Raw genomic sequence first — 16,530 nt, 5'->3', positions numbered from 1 at the left:
CCCTGACGTCTTTAACTCGAGTATTCACTTTTTTCACTTATTTACCTATGGATCTGATGTGGCTGCTTGGAAGGTATCAAGAGTTCCCTCCCCACAGTGTCCAGTTGGTTCTTTTGAGGCCGCTTTCAAATATCTCTTCTATCTGTACGCCCTGCAGAAAGCCCCTCTTCAATGCCACTTTTCAAAATTCATCATCTCTAACTTGACCTATCACCATTCTTTACCAGCTGATCTTCTGGCCCTTCCTCATTGCAACTCCATAGCTTATGGGGACAGACCCCTGATTAAAGGATCCTTTAGTGACTCACTTGTCCAGATTGTAGCTAAACTCTTCAAGATCTGGTCCCTGGCCACCCACCTCTCTTGCATCTCCTCTCAAAAGTACCCTTCATCTAAACTTTCAAAAATTTCCCCTTGTTGCATAATATTTCATGCCTTTGGTCCTTTACTTATACTCTCACATCTAATTTATTTAAGCAACCAATCTTTTTTTCTAATAAATTTATTTATTTATTTATTTTTGGCTGCATTGGGTCTTCGTTGCTGCACGCGGGCTTTCTCTAGTTGCGGCAAGCGGGGACTACTCTTCGTTGTGCGAGCTTCTCATTGCGGTGGCTTCTCTTGCTGCGGAGCACGGGTTCAGTAGTTGTGGCTCACGGGCTTAGTTGATCGGCATGTGGGATCTACCCGGCCCAGGGCTCAATCCCCTGTCCTCTACATTGGCAGGCGGATTCTTAACCACTGCGCCACCAGGGAAGTTCCCACTGAGAGACTTTTATTGTAGGTCTGTGCTTTCTTATCTGTATCTTCCCACGGGTCCACAGAGCTGTCTGAGGGAGCTGCTGCTGTCTTTTTTTTTTTTTTATTTTAACATCTTTATTGGAGTATAACTGCTTTACAATGGTGTGTTAGTTTCTGCTGCATAACAAAGTGAATCAGCTATACATATACATATCCCCATATCTCTTCCCTCTTGCGTCTCCCTCCCTCCCTCCCTATTCCACCCCTCTAGGTGGTCACAAAGCACTGAGCTGATCTCCCTGTGCTATGCGGCTGCTTCCCACTAGCTATCTATTTTACGTTTGGTAGTGTATATATGTCCATGCCACTCTCTCACTTCGTCCCAGCTTACCCCTCCCCCTCCCCATATCCTCAAGTCCATTCTCTGGTAGGTCTGCGTCTTTATTCCTGTCCTGCCCCTAGGTTCTTCAGGACCATTTTTTGTTTGTTTTTTAGATTCCATATATATGTGTTAGCATACCGTATTTGCTTTTCTCTTTCTGACTGACTTCACTCTGTATGACAGACTCTAGGTCCATCCACCTCGCTACAAACACCTCCATTTCATTTCTTTTTATGGCTGAGTGATACTCCATTGCACATATGTGCCCCATCTTCTGTATCCATTCGTCGTAGTCATCTCTGTGTCTCGCGCTCCCTGGCACAACACGGGGCACAGAGCAGACTCCCCAAGTGTTTGCCACCTGAATGGCCAGCTGGCCAGATGAAGGAAGGAAGAATATTAATAATAAATACACCCATTCCTTTGAGGATTAAGACTAAACTCTTTAACGCGATCCTCCTAGTTCAGCCGGTGCCAGCCTCTCCAGCCTCAGCTCTTGGCCCTTTCCCAGTCCGACTCCCTCTCAGGGCTCCCGTCTTCTCTCCCAGTTCCCGAACCTGCCCAGCCTTCCCCCGCCAGAGGACGGTGCGAGAGGTTCCCTGTGCCGGAGCATCAATCCTCCCACATCTATGCACACAAATCTCCTCCTCTGGAAACCTCCGCGAGGGCCCTCAGTTGCAGGGGACGCTCCTCCTCTCTGCTCCCAGGACTCCTCTCACTTAAACCGGTGAAGCACTCATCCGACTGATTAGAATTGCTCAGTTACTAGCACGATTGGGCCTCGGTATCCACGAGTTTGGCATTCACGGATTCAACCATCTGAGTGGTTGCTTAACTCCACGGGTGCCAAACACGCGGATATGGAGGGCCGACTGTACTCATTGTACGATGCCATTTTATACAAGGGATTTGAGCATCCAGTGGATTTTGGTATCTCCCGAGCTCCCGGAACCAATCCCCCATGGATACCAACGGTCAACTGTATAACAATATAGAGAAATTTCTAATTATATTTTTCTTAGATGCAGAATTCTTCCCTCTCCTTTCAGAGGAGAATTGTTTGTATTGAGTGAATCCTTTGATGAGAAGTTTAGGGGTGGGGAGATTGAGGCCCCGGAAGGCTGCATGAATAACAATAGGTGACTATACAGTAGGGCTTTTTTAAGGAGACTGAATTCAATGAGGGTTTTGTTTTGACAAATCAGTGTGTATGTGTGTATGTGTGTGTGTCTGTGTGTGTATGTGTTTTGAGTGAATGAATGCATGACTTCCTGGCTATAAAAGGAGCGGTTACTGTCTGTTAAATAAATGTTCCCTACATCCTAGGTGGAGCGGGGTGGGGGGTGGGGGAGGGGTGGGTTTCAAAGTTTCCCACATTCTTTCCTTTGGCCTTCACCTCACTTCAGCCAGAGTTCCTCTCCCCTGACAGTGGACCCCGTGAATGGGGGGTGGGAAACCGGGGAGGGCTGGGAGTTGGACCTCATTAAATTAAATCAATGATCGTCAATACAGATGGCAGATGCAGACGCTGTATTGCTGTGTATTGCTCTAAGAACTCTTTAGCTCACTGAATCTTCACCACAACCCTGTATTATTATCTCCACGTCACACAGGAAGAAACTGAAGTTCAGAAAGTGACATGCTTTGCAGGGTCACACAACCAGCGAGTGGCAGAGCCAGGATTCCAACCTAGGAGCCTGATTCTAAAGCCCACACCCTTAGTCACTGCCCTGCCACAGCGGGCTCTGTAAGCACTGCGCTGGAACTGCCTGTCAGAAGAAACCAATTCTTCAGGGTCTCTGGTACTCCCTAAAAATTCCACAAGAGGGAGACCTTTCCCCATCAGTTCTTGGCTGCTGATGAATTACAGATTTAATTTGTAGTTTCGCAAGCAGCCCAAGAATTGACTGGTTACCTGTGTAGAATTTGAACAGGTTTCCTGACAAAATGGAACACTAGGTACCCTAAATGGGATCAAATTAGCCCAAATTAACTAGGAAGTTCACGGTCCCAACCAGGCAGCCCATATTATCCCTCTGCCAATCACTCTCCTAGACTGGAACCCAATTTGCGATGGCAGCAGGGGCTGTGTGAGCCTTAGATCTTTAAACACTGGGCTCCCCTTCCCTTCCCCAAGTTCTCCCCATTGTCCAGGAGGCTGGGAGCCTCAAAAATAGGTTTCAGTGGTTCTAAAGGCTGGAGAAAATCAAGAATAAAGTTGTCCTTGACCACTTTCACTACCAGCCCTGCAGCGCCCCACTCATAATGACTCTTAGGCCACAGGATATCCAAGTTGTATCTGTGCCCTATCCTAAGACAGACATTGGGAATAAGAGTGTGGTGGGCGTGGTGTTATGCCCCCAGGTTCCCCTTCAGGTATGAAGGACTCACTCCTCCAGCTGCTGGGGTGCTGCTGGAACATGGCCCTCAAGGATGAGGCACTATAGGAGCCTCCACCTAGGACAACCACCTCGCCCAAGGCTATACCCGCTTTCTGGCGCAGCCCTCATCCTATGACTGATCTGTTTTGGCAGAGAAAAAAGGTCCAATCCCCTTGCCTCAGCTTGGAACAATCCTGAAGGGTCATCTCAGCTTCAGAGTTCACTGTAGGATCAGCTGCGGCCTCTGTAGGGAATGTATCAAAGCTAGTCCTCTCTCTCTGCCCAGTCCTACTTTCTTCCTTTCTGCCACAGGTGGTGATCCTGAGACTACTCCCTAATACACCTGCTGCAAGTTCATCTCGATCCTAGGGTCTGATTCTTGGGTAACTCAACCCGTAACAGTTGGTACCAGGGGTCTCTGAAAAAGCACATGCTGGGATGGGATTTGGGAGCTGGATCACTCACTACCCAGCTGACAGTGAGGACCCTGTCACTGATCAGGTGGAGCTTGGAGAGACCCTACTGGTGGCAAGAAATGCATCAGGCTTTTGAGAAACATGAGGGAAATAGTAACTATAAGGATAAGGGAATTGCTCAGTCTTAAAAAAGAATGAGGGCTTCCCTGGTGGCACAGTGGTTAAGAATCCACCTGCCAATGCAGGGGACACGGGTTCGATCCCTGGTCCAGGAAGATCCCACATGCTGCAGAGCAACTAAGCCCGTGTGCCACAACTACTGAGGCCACGTGCCACAACTACTGAAGTCCGTGCACCTAGAGCCTGCGCTCCGAAGCAAGAGAAGCCACTGCAACGAGAAGCTCGCGCGCAGCAACAAAGACCCAACACAGCCAAAAATAAATAAATTTAAAAAAAAAAAGAATGAAATAATGCCATTTGCAGCAACATGGATGGACCTAGAGATTATCATACTAAGTGAAGTAAACCAGACAAAGACAAATATCATATGATACCACTTATATGTAGAATCTAAAAAAAAAAAAAAAAGTACAAATAAACTTATCTACAAAACAGAAATAGACCCACAGACATAAAAAGCACACTTATGGTTACCAAAGGGGAAGGAGGGGGAGGGATAAATTAGGAGTTTGGGATTAACATATACATACTACTATGTATAAAATAGATAAACAGCAAGGTCTTACTGTATAGCACAGGGAATATACTCAATGTTTCAATGTTTTGTAATAACCTATAAGGGAAAAGAATCTGAAAAAGATTATTTTATATATATATTATATATATTCTTTTATATATATGTATATAAAACTGAATCACTTTTTTGTATACCTGAAACTAACACAAAATTGTAAATCAACTGTACTAAATAAAAATAAAAATTTTTAAAAAGGATAACGGAACTGAGTGACTATAGCTAAGCTTGATCAATACTCTGGAAAAGATAATGGAAAGTTGAAAATAATCAGCAGTTAAAAGCATCAAAAATGTTTGGGATTGACATATACACACTACTATATATAAAATAGATAACTAATAAGAACCTGCTGTATAGCACAGGGAACTAACTCTACTTAATACTCTGTAATGGCCTATTTGGGAAAAGAATCCAAAAAAAAAAAGAGAGAGAGAGTGGATATATGTATATGTATAACTGATTCACTTTGTTGTACACCTGAAATTAACACAACATTGTAAATCAACTATACTTCAATAAAAATTAAAAATAAATAAATAAATCACATCAAAAAAAGTGATGGCCCATACCAAGTGAGGAAGAAATGCCATAACTGACAGGGAGGATTTAAAAGGCTCAGAAAAGAGACTTCCCTGGTGGCGTAGTGGTTAAGAATCCACCTGCCAATGCAGGGGACACAGTTTCGATCCCTGGTCTGGGAAGATCCCACATGCCGCAGAGCAACTAAGCCCATGTGCCACAACTACTGAGCCCACGTGCTGCAACTACTGAAGCCCGTGCGCCTAGAGCCTATGCTCTGCAACAAGAGAAGCCACCGCAATGAGAAGCCCGCGCACCACAACGAAGAGCAGGCCCCGCTCGCCACAACTAGAGAAAGCCCGCATGCAGCAACAAAGACCCAATGCAGCCAAAAATAAATTAAATAAATGTCTTCAAAAAATAAAAATAAATAAAAGGCTCAGAAAGTGGGCATTGAGAATGGATATATCAGGCTGGAAAACCCACTAAATAATTATGTTCCTTGGGGCAGCCTGGAGGATACGCAATTTATGAAAGCAATAAGGAATGTGTGATGAGAAGGGCACCAGCATCACTAAGAATCTCCGTCATGGCTCTCCTGTATAGGCCAAGACCAATGGTAGGAAATGCCGCTACTGAGCTGGGCGCACTGATAGCGATGGAAATGATAGTACTTTCCCCCCAAAAAAGAGGCTAGGTGGCAGCATATAACCAACAGAAGCCCCCACTAGCATAGGCCCAATAGCAAGGGCTCCCACTTACCAAGGCTGACACAGCTTTTGCCACTGACAGTGCCTAAGCTGCTAGCAGCAAAAACAAGTGCCATCTTCCAGCATGCAGTGTCTACTTTAATACAACAACCTTTATATGGAGCTGTGTGCCCAACAGATAGAACATGTGAGTCTAGAAACAAGGGGAGAGGGAAACAGGAATGGCGTGCTTACCATCACTCCTGTGATCCAGTTGGGCAATTTGTATTTCCTGCCCCTACAACTCTAGGATCTCATGTTTAGAGTTTCTGGCTCCCAAACAGAAAATGCGTCCAACAGGAGAGAGAGTATGGCTGCTGTATAGGAACTCTGGGCTCCTTGTGTGAAGGGACCAGCAGGCAAGAAGAGGCATCGCCATGTGGACTACAAAGTAAATCCTGATCACAAGAACAAGGGGAGGCAGGATGGGGGGAATTCCCTGGTGGTCCAGTGGTTAGGACTCCGCGCTTTCACTGCCCAGGGTGCGGGCTCAATCCCTGGTCCGGAAGCTAAGATCCTGCAAGCCGTGCAGCACAGCCATAAATCAATAAATATTAGGTTAGCCAAAAAGTTCATTTGGGTTTTTCATGTTACAAAAAACCGGAACGAACTTTTTTGCCAACCCAATAAATAAATAAATAAGGGGAGGCAGGATGGCTGTTACACAAAGGAGACGTAAGGGAATGTGTTTGGCACCAGCTGGTCCACTTGGGAGCCTCTTGATACTCCCCTGCTCTGCTTTTTGACAGTAATGACAAGTGCAGCTGCTATGACCTGAGGAGAGCATGGATGCCACGGCTCAGACCCCTGAAGGGAAAAGTCTGGGTCGCATCATCAGGTGAGCCACTGAAATCAGCAGGAGTGCTAGCTAAGAGTGAAGGAAATCTAAAAGGTCTAGAAGAGGAAAACGATAGGTATCAGTTGCTGTCCTGAGATCAGCTACTGGGACTTCCCCAAATGAAGCTGCCCCTCACCCTATTTCAGGACAACCCTGAAGGGTCATCTCAGCTTCAACACGCCCATAAAATCCACTGGGTCCTCTGCGGAGACAGCATCGCAGCTCCACTGGTCCCTCTGCTCAACCCTGCTGCCTTCCCTTTCCTCCCACAGCTGTAGATTCCAAGAGTACCTCCTAATAAATCTCTTGCTTTTTCTTTTTGTTTTTTTGGCCGTGCCTCTTAGTTCCCCGACCAGGTATCAAACCCGGGCCCACAGCAGTGAAAGCGCAGACTCTTAACCACTGGACCGCTAGGGAATTCCCAAACCTCTTGAATGTTAATCTCTTTCTCAGAATCTGATTTCTGGAGAACAATGTCATCCATGTCAGAGGAAGAGGGGCCTTTGATCACTTATCCATAAGAATAAGGATGCTTGATATGCAGCAAGTGATGGTTCCATCAAAAGCAACAATATATGTGAAAACACTGTGAAAAAGAGGACTGGGCAAATGAAAAAGGAGGGAGTGATCAAGAATGGTGTTATTGGAGCTTCCCTGACGGCGCAGTGGTTAAGAATCCGCCTGCCAATGCAGGGGACACAGGTTCAAGCCCTGGTCCGGGAAGACCCCACATGCCGCAGAGCAACTAAGCCCCTGCACCACAATTACTGAAGCCCACGTGCCTAGAGCCTGTGCTCTGCAACAAGAGAAGCCACCGCAATGAGAGGCCCACGCACTGCAACGAAGAGTAGCCCCCACTCGCTGCAACTAGAGAAAGCCTGCGCACAGCAACGAAGACCCAACGCAGACAAAAAATAAATTAACTAATTAATTTAAAAAAAAAAAGAATGGTGTTATTAAGGAGATGGGATACGAGTGAAGGATAAGACTGTCGACTGAAAGAAAAACGCGCAATGTAAATTTGTGAGTTAAGACCTTACTGCGGGACTATAACCCAGGAGACAGCCTCTAGGATAGCTCTGAGGGATTGCTCCAAAGAAGTAAGGGAGAAGCCAGGATATATATGAGGTTTTTGCTGGGAAAACAAACAAACATATAGTTGAACATCAAAAGATTGCTGCTAATCACGAAGAACAGGCATCTCAAGTTAATTATTTTAGTTCTTTTCCATGTATGGGAAGATGCAAGAATCTTGGTTCGTTGAAGTTATTCTTTTTTTTTTTTTTTTTTTTTTTTGGCCATGCCATGCGGCACATGGGATCTTAGTTCCCTGACCAGGGATCAGGGCCGTGCCCCCTGCACTGGGAGTGCAGAGTCAACAAAATGGACCACCACGGAAGTCCCTGAAGTTATTCTTTAAACATGCATCTTAACTATCTAGGCAACTGCAGTGCTTGAGCCTTGTAGAACTGGAGTGATACGCAACATTTTTTGTTTATGAGACTTTGGAAGATAAGGTCTTGGAGAACAGATAGAATGTGGGCCCTGAGGGTCATCAGTGTCCTACATGAGGAAGGACAGAGACGCAGAGCAGTAGCAGTTGAGGAGAAATGGGGCTACTTGAAATCCCTTTCTTAATAACCATCTAAAGATATCCACCCTGTTGGGATGAGTCCCTTGATCCTCCCATCCATGTCTCCCCATTCTCTTGTTAATTAATATAATGTTTTTATTAGCATCTGTAAGACCCATGAGGGGAAGATAACAAATTCAATATGACTTCTTGGACTGGTGCTCCATTATGTAGCCGTAAAGTTACATGAGGTGTCAATGCAAAAGTGATGCCCATGCAAAAGGAGCCTGCTTAACCATAGCATTTACCATGTCCTGGGTAATGGGTATAGTCAGTGGGTGAATATCCAGGTCATCATAAAGCCAGTTCCACATGGCCTGCATATGAAGCAGATCAGCTGCTTTATCTGAGGTGTTCCACTTGACATTTATGAGGGTTGCTGAATAATTACCCTCATCGGGGTAAACAGACTTTACAGTGGCTTTTATCCAATCCAACAGCCTGGCCGTTTCCTCAGGAACAACCTGCTGTGTGTCTGGATCACATAACCATCTGTAATTGTTCCATAGTAAGCTATGGGTCTTGTATCAACCCAAAGATGCTCTTCCATTCTGTAGCATTTAAAAGCAAAGATACTGCCCCCAAATTAATCATTCTCACAATCCATTTCAGTGAAGATTATTTAGGAAGTTGATGATACTAATCTACAAAATAAAACAACTCTTTCACATTATATCCCCTGGTTTTAGTAGTTTTCTTGGTTTTGTCTTCTCCCAACATGTACTACCTTCTTGGTGACCAGAGTCTTAGAGGTACCCGCTGTCGTCCCCACATAATTTTTTCCCTGTGCAGGTGGCTCTGAGGCTAGTAGCTGAAGCTCAGACCAATCAAGGTCCAAGCCAGCACTCTCTCTCACTTTCATTTTGGCTACTACAGATATCAATAATCAAGAGATTATACAGTTTGCTTTTTTCTTATTAGTTTCCATTTCCTCAAGTACCTAGTGAACCAATGCCCCAGGAATTGGATCTACCTCTAAATTCCACTGGTAAAATTTACCTCTGGTAATTGATTACAGCACATCTGTTGCTTCATACCATGGGTGCCTATGAGGTCACCCAGGAATCAAAGGTTCCTTGTCCTCTGCCCTTTCATCCTATCTCTTCCCAAACCACTTGTTTCCATGAGCTAGGGCCAAGCAAGCAAATCCTACTTCTGACACCAGTTCTGGGGGTGCTTTCTTTGACACCAACCAATTCTCCAACACCAACAAATTTTACAACAATTCAATTAAATTCTGATACTATCTACCTGGAGTTAGCATCAGATTCCACAAATTAAAGGGTTCAGTCCCACAAGATTGTCCCCACTCCAGAGGCCAGTCACAATGTTACCGGAAAACTGGGTTCACCTCTCAGTGGGTGTCAAGCCAAAAGACACAAATGAGCCAGAGATTAGGAGAGGGAAGGGTTTATTACTTGTAGCAAGTAAGGTGAACCCCAGGAATCTTTCCCAAAGCAGCATCTCCCTGAACAGCAAGATGGGGGAAGTTTTAAGCAAAGGGCTCATACATATTCAAGAAGGGGCCTGAGCAGGGGAATTCTGCATAGAATTGAGGCAAAGGTCGATAGAGTCCCAGCTTTAGTTGATTGAAGTCAGAAAAGGTCAACATTATCATCCCTTAGGTTCCAGTGGCTCTTGGGTGTTCACTCAGAAGAGGGGTTTAAATTCTGAAAAACAGCTCAAGAAAGTGCTTCAGGTTGATCTTTACCATTGAAACAGAACTGGGAGTCTTTACAACTGATTTATTGTCTCTTTGCTATGGTTACCTCTCTTGCCTGATAACAGTCTTGTTCTTTTTTTCCCCTAAGATCTTTATTACTGAGACCTCTTGAAGGGCAGGCATTTTGCCAGGCTTAGATCACAAAATGGCTTAGGCCTAAAATGGCTTCTCTTATGTCAAAAAGCTATATCTGATTCTTTTCCTCTGGAGACACCCTACCCTATCTGCTTACAAAATGTCCCAGGTTGCCACCTATACTTCTGACCAACCAGCTGTAAATTCTAGGGTTCTATGACCCTCTACTCAGGTTTGATAATTTGCTTAGAACAGCTCACAGAACTCAGGAAAACACCTTACTTACATGTCCTGATTAATACAAAGGGTACAATTCAGGAATAGCCAGATGAAAGAGACGCATAGGGCAAGGCATGAGTGGGGGAATGTCACAGAACTTCCACGCCCTCTGCAGGTATACCCCCCTCCCAACACCTTGATATGTGCACCAACCCAGAAGCTCTGCGAGAGTTTTTATAGAGCTCAGTCTCCAACCCCCTTCCCCAACCAGAAGATTGGGGGTGAGACTGAAACATCTCACTCTCTGATCAGTTCTTTCTGGTGACCAGCCCCATCCTGAGGCTATTTAGGGGTCCCACCTTAACTCACCTTATTAGCATAAATTCAGGTGTGATTGAAAGGGGCTTGTATATGTAACAAAAGACACTCTTATCACTCAGGAAATTCAAAAGGTTTTAGGAGCTCAGTGCCAGAAACTGGAGATAAGACCAAATATATTTTCTATTATACCATAATTACTCTATGTGATATGATGTGGGGCGGGAAGGGCGGGGAGTCACTTGAAAAAAGTTCTCAAAGGCAAGAACTGACAGGACTTGGTAGATCTGTGGATCCTGGAGAAGCACTGAGTTACACAGTTTAGGTTTTAATTGCTATTCTGCCACTTAACTTTCCTATGCTTCAGTTTCCCCATCTGTAAAATGGAGGTAATAATAGTATTATACTTACTTCTCAGGGTTATTGTTAGAACTGAGGATTAGTCATTATAAAGTGCCTGTTTCAGTGCCTGGGACATCCTATAGAGCTCAGTAAATGATAGCTTTCACCATCATGGTTACAGGAAGGTGGCAGACCCAAGTTCTAATCCATGTTCCTGTCTGTATGGTCTTTACCCTTTCTTGGCCACTTCACCATTTTTGAGTCTGTTTCCTCATCCATATAATGAAGGTATGGGTGTCCCCGCATGAGCCCAGGGCCCCTTCCAACTGGAGAGGTCTGAGTCAGAAAGATTATCAGTCAGGGCGACTCAAGGGTGTGGATAGCAGTGGCAGAACATAAGAAATTGAGGGTCGGAGCCCTCTGGGCCGGAGAGGTGACAGTGTGAGAATCCCCTCCCCGCTGCGCTCCTGGCCACCAACACCCCCTATGTCCTCTCCACTTCCCCAGTTTAAAGCCCGGTGGGCCTGGCAGTTAGCTATTCCAGGAATTTGAGTGCAGGTTTGGAGAGAGGAGGGGCCTCTCACCAGCCACACATGACCGGCTCCAGCAAGAGCTGGGCGGCTACAGCGGCCTCGCACAGCTGTCAGAGCCTGGGCGGAATCGCAAGCGGGATCCTGGGCGGGTCCCAGGCGCGCCCGGCCCACTCCCCCTGCACCTCCGCCTCCCTAGCCTTGCCCGGGCTGCCAGCCAACGCGATCAGCTGCGGCGGAACCGAGGAAGAGGAAGGGGCGGAGCTGCTTTGTGGCTTGTCTCCGAGCAGTCAGCCGACTACAGCGGGGGACTAATCGGTGTCCCTGGCACCGCCAGGGATCCTGAGAGCCAACCAGGGCCTACGCCATCCGGGGCCGGGCGGGCGAACCTGCCTGGTCTAGGAAGCCGGGCGATGCCCCGCCACGGAGTGTCTTACGGCCAGGGCCGCCCCAGGTCGGGCCGGGAGCAGACACTGGACAGGTCCTTGGGGGCCCCCAGCCTGAGGCTCCTGTGGATGGGCTTGGCGCTGGCGCTGGCCCTGCCCGACTCCCAGGTTCTCTGGGCCCCTGCCGGGGCCCACCCTCTTCCCGCCCAAGGCCATCCCGCCAAGTTCATTCGCCTAGCGCCCCAGCTCCGGGAAGCCTTTAGCTGGTGGAACCTTACCTGCCCCGCCTGCAAAGGACTGTTCACCGCCATCGACATCAGGCTGCGGGTGAGCGCTAAAGGGGCTGCGGGAGGTGCAGGCCAGAAGGGAGGGCTGGCGGTGGCGGCTGGGGCTAAGGCCGGCGCTCCGGGGTCCCCAAGAGCATCCCTGATGGAGAGGCTGTCATCCACAAGCCTTTACTGAATTTGCCCCCCTTTGGGGCCCCCCGCGGCTGCAAACCACCACCAGCACTACCTCCACTGTGACCTATTGAAGTAAGGAAAGAGCGCAAGTTACATGCTGGGCACCGTGCCAACCCTTTTATACAGGCTAAATCTAGCCTGCAGGGTGGTTTCATTACTGTGGTTATCTCCGTTTTACAAATGAATAGCAGCCCCGGAGCTGAAGTCACTTGTAGGAGGGGCCGGCTGCTGGGGGGTGGGCTGGACTCCCACCCAGGCGTGCCTGACCGAATGCCCTCCGCCTTACACCTAGCACCTCCAGCCCCGAGCACCGTGTCTGGGACCAGCTACTCACTCAAAGGGGACCTGAATTAAGGAATATCCAGAGGTGTGGGACTAGTTGGGGCTGGGCTGCCTTGACCGACCCTGATGGGGTGATGAGGAGCGCTGGTTGGTAGGTGTGCTTTGTGGGGCTCCTTGGGGAATCAGGGCCCTCTCCTCGTGTGTGTCCCCAAACCCTGGTCAGTCTGTCATTCCGCCCAGCCCAAATTTCAGAGCACTCAGCAGACTGCCTGAGAAAGCCAGCTGCACAAGAAAAGGCTTGAAATGACACTGAGCTAAAAAGGAAGTACCGGCCTGGTGACGCCTGAGTCAGGGCAGTGTCTGTGAGAGGCAGGGGTGAACTGACATCTCTTCACCATGTGGTACTGAGTCCATGCTAGCCCCAGTGTGGATATGCAGGCCCACGGGTCGTATCCAGGTGTTGGCCTGGTCCCTGTGCTCTGTTTCTGACTTCTCACCGCTGGTTCTTCCCACCACAGCACGAGGACAGCGTGGCCCGGGTGGGCTCCATGGCCATCAAGATGTGCACGCTGCTGAAAATCGCACCGCCTGCTGTGTGCCAATCAGCTGTCCAGCTCTTTCAGGACGACGTGGTGGAGGTGTGGACGCGCTCGGTGCTGAGCCCGTCCGAGGCCTGTGGTCTGCTCCTGGGCTCCTCCTGTGGACACTGGGACATCTTCTCATCTTGGAACATCTCTTTGCCGGCTGTGCCAAAGCCATCCCCCCAGCCGCCCGTGCCCCCGGCCCCGGGCTCCCCCGTCAGCCGCGTCCTCTTCCTCACCGACCTGCACTGGGACCACGACTACCTGGAGGGCACAGACCCCGACTGTGAGAACCCGCTGTGTTGCCGCCAGGATTCCGGCCCACCGCCTGCCTCCCGGCCCGGTGCTGGATACTGGGGCGAGTACAGCAAGTGCGACCTGCCCCTGCGGACCCTGGAGAGCCTGTTGAGTGGCCTGGGCCCCGCCGGCCCTTTTGATATGGTGTACTGGACGGGCGATATCCCTGCCCACAACATCTGGCAGCAGTCTCGTCAGGACCAGCTGCGGGCCCTGACCACCGTCACAGACCTTGTGAGGAAGTTCTTGGGGCCAGTGCCTGTGTACCCTGCTGTGGGCAACCACGAGAGCACACCTGTCAATGGCTTCCCTCCCCCCTTCATAGAGGGCAACCAGTCTTCGCACTGGCTCTATGAGGCGATGGCCAAGGCCTGGGAGCCCTGGCTGCCTGCTGAAGCCCTTCGCACCCTCAGGTATTTGAGGCCCACGGAAACCCAGGAAGGGAGGAGAAAGATGGATGAAAGTGCAGGGAGCAGGGAACCTAGCATTATGTGTGGCTACTCTAAGCTGAGTCCTCAGCTCTCTCCACTGGCCCTCCAAATCGGACCCCACTTTCCGTTTCCACCCTTATCTCCAGCCACCCTCCTTCACAGGGTGAAGGGCTAGCAGCATACCTTCTCCATGGTAGTCTGTGTCTTTGCTCATGTTGGCCTTCTCTAAAATGCCTTTCCCTCTCTAACATCCCAGCTTTTCCCATCTTTCCCAGGCCTAGGTCCTCCTCCCTCTGGATGGCCTTTGCCTCTTCTAGCTCACTTTTATGTCTCCTCTGAACTCCAAGAGCCTTTAGTCCTCTGAGCCACTCGCTTCAGTCACACGGGCCCTATCATCAGTGCTGTCTGATCTTCAGCTAGAACGTGGGCTTGAGGCTAGGGGCGATGTCCTAGGTGCCTCTGCCCTCCACCCAGATTCCTTGCACAGGACTGGGCACACAGGGCTAGGATTATGAATGCGTGCTGACCCGTGTTCACTTTGTTTCAGAATTGGGGGGTACTATGCACTTTCCCCACGCCCCGGCCTCCGCCTCATCTCTCTCAATATGAATTTTTGTTCCCGTGAGAACTTCTGGCTCTTGATCAACTCCACAGATCCTGCTGGACAGCTCCAGTGGCTGGTGGGGGAGCTTCAGGCCTCTGAGGACCGAGGAGACAAAGTGAGGGAGAGTGGTGGGAACCCAGTGGGGCAGGTGCCGGTAGGGTGGGAGGAAAAGCAGGCCCTTCACAAACAGACTTCTCTCTGGAGCTGGAGCACCCATGAGCAGAGACGCTTGATTTTCTGGCACTCCCAACAGTGTTCCTTGGGGTTTCAGCTCACGGTCACCCTTAGAAAGTCCTTTCATTTCCTCCCCGTCTCTGGCCAGGAATGCCAGCCATTGTAGGAAAGATGAATACCAACTAGCCTGGCCAGGGCTTCCTGGACCCCTCTTGCCCTGATAACCGTCCTTAACTCTCCCCACAGGTGCATATAATTGGCCACATTCCCCCAGGGCACTGCCTGAAGAGCTGGAGCTGGAATTATTACCGAATCGTGGAGAGGTAGGAGGGAGGTGTGTTGGGGGCGAGCGGGTGAAGAGCCTAAAGGTCAGAAATTCCCTGGAACATCTCACCATCCCTGCTGCCCCACTGGGGTGGGGACGCCACTTCCTTGAACAGGATGGAGAAAGCAAGCATCCAGTCCTCCCCAGATCTCCTCCTCCCCCTCGCTTGAAACTTCTGAATATGATTAGTGTCTTCTGGCCAGGTATGAGAACACCTTGGCTGGTCAGTTCTTTGGCCACACCCACGTGGATGAGTTTGAGGTCTTCTACGACGAGGAGACCCTAAGCCGGCCGCTATCTGTAGCCTTCCTGGCGCCCAGTGCCACCACTTACATCAGCCTCAATCCTGGTGAGTGAGGTGGAAGCAAATTGTTGGGATAAAGGAGGTCTGGGGATAGAGGAAGCTGGTGAGAGGGAGGAAGTTGTTGGGGTAGAGGAAGGAGAGTTGGAGCCAAGGCCGCCCAGGGGCGAGCTCTGCCTCCCCACTGGAGTTGCCTTTGCCCTTTCCCTCTCCAGTCAGCCCTCCCTCCTTGCAGGGTACCGTGTCTACCAAATAGATGGCAACTACTCCGGGAGCTCTCACCTGGTCCTGGACCACGAGACCTACATCCTGAACCTGACGCAGGCGAATCAGCCCGGAGCCACACCGCACTGGAAGCTCCTCTACAGGGCTCGGGAAACCTATGGGCTGCCCAACGTGCTGCCCGCCGCCTGGCACGACCTGGTGTATCGCATGCGGAGCGACACACAGCTTTTCGAGACCTTCTGGTTTCTCTACCATAAGGGCCACCCGCCCTCAGAGCCCTGTGGCACACCCTGCCGCCTCGCTACTCTGTGCGCCCAGCTCTCCGCCCGGTCAGACAGCCCTGCTCTGTGTCGCCACCTGGCGCCGGACGCAAACCTCCCTCCTGTCCAGAGCCTGCGGCCAAGGCCACCATTATGCTAACACCCACGGGGCCCAGAGGTGGGAAAGTGCTTGTCTTCTTAGGAAAGGAGCGAAAACCCCAGAGGGACCCTGTGGTGAGAAGAATGTCTGGTGGAAGAGCTTATCCCTGGGCCCAAGCACACCTCGGAAACAAGACCTCCTTTCCTGGATCTGGTTTAGCAAAATATGGGAGCGGGGCTGGCTGCTCTGAGGCTGCTCCCCTTCCGTGGCCGGGGAGCAGAGGTCTAAGTTGGCACTGCCCTAGGAAGACCAGACAGAAGCTGTCACCCCAGGCCTGTGCTGGCCGGCCAGGAACCCTGTACTGCTGCTGCTGCCTGCTTGCCAGGCTGTTAAAATAAAAGCAAGGGACTTGGACTCCAGACCCTGCTGTGACTGTCCCAGTTTCTTCTTTTGAGGCAGGAAGGGCAAGGGGGCCCTGGA

General features: G+C 49.7%; 1 protein-coding gene across 2 annotated transcripts; it reads left to right on the top strand.

The window, feature by feature from the left end:
* Positions 1 to 11,887: 11,887 nt before the first annotated feature.
* Positions 11,888 to 16,469, top strand: SMPD1 (sphingomyelin phosphodiesterase 1). 2 transcript variants are annotated; one of them, XM_082340331.1, is made up of 6 exons: positions 11,888 to 12,336; positions 13,271 to 14,043; positions 14,609 to 14,780; positions 15,086 to 15,162; positions 15,368 to 15,513; positions 15,701 to 16,469. In XM_082340331.1, exons 1-6 carry the CDS (start codon positions 12,037 to 12,039, stop codon positions 16,108 to 16,110), a joined length of 1,878 nt encoding a protein of 625 aa, XP_082196457.1. In that variant the 5' UTR covers positions 11,888 to 12,036; the 3' UTR covers positions 16,111 to 16,469. The 2 variants fall into 2 exon arrangements, with proteins under 2 accessions (XP_082196457.1, XP_082196458.1); XM_082340332.1 differs by having other exon boundaries at positions 15,681 to 15,870.
* The last annotated feature ends 61 nt before the right edge of the window (positions 16,470 to 16,530 follow it).

Source organism: Balaenoptera borealis, assembly GCF_965194805.1.
Source record: "Balaenoptera borealis genome assembly, chromosome: 11".
Taxonomy (NCBI): Eukaryota; Metazoa; Chordata; class Mammalia; order Artiodactyla; family Balaenopteridae; genus Balaenoptera; species Balaenoptera borealis.
Note: the sequence above shows the minus strand (reverse complement) of the source record. Positions and strands in the feature narration are given on the sequence as shown.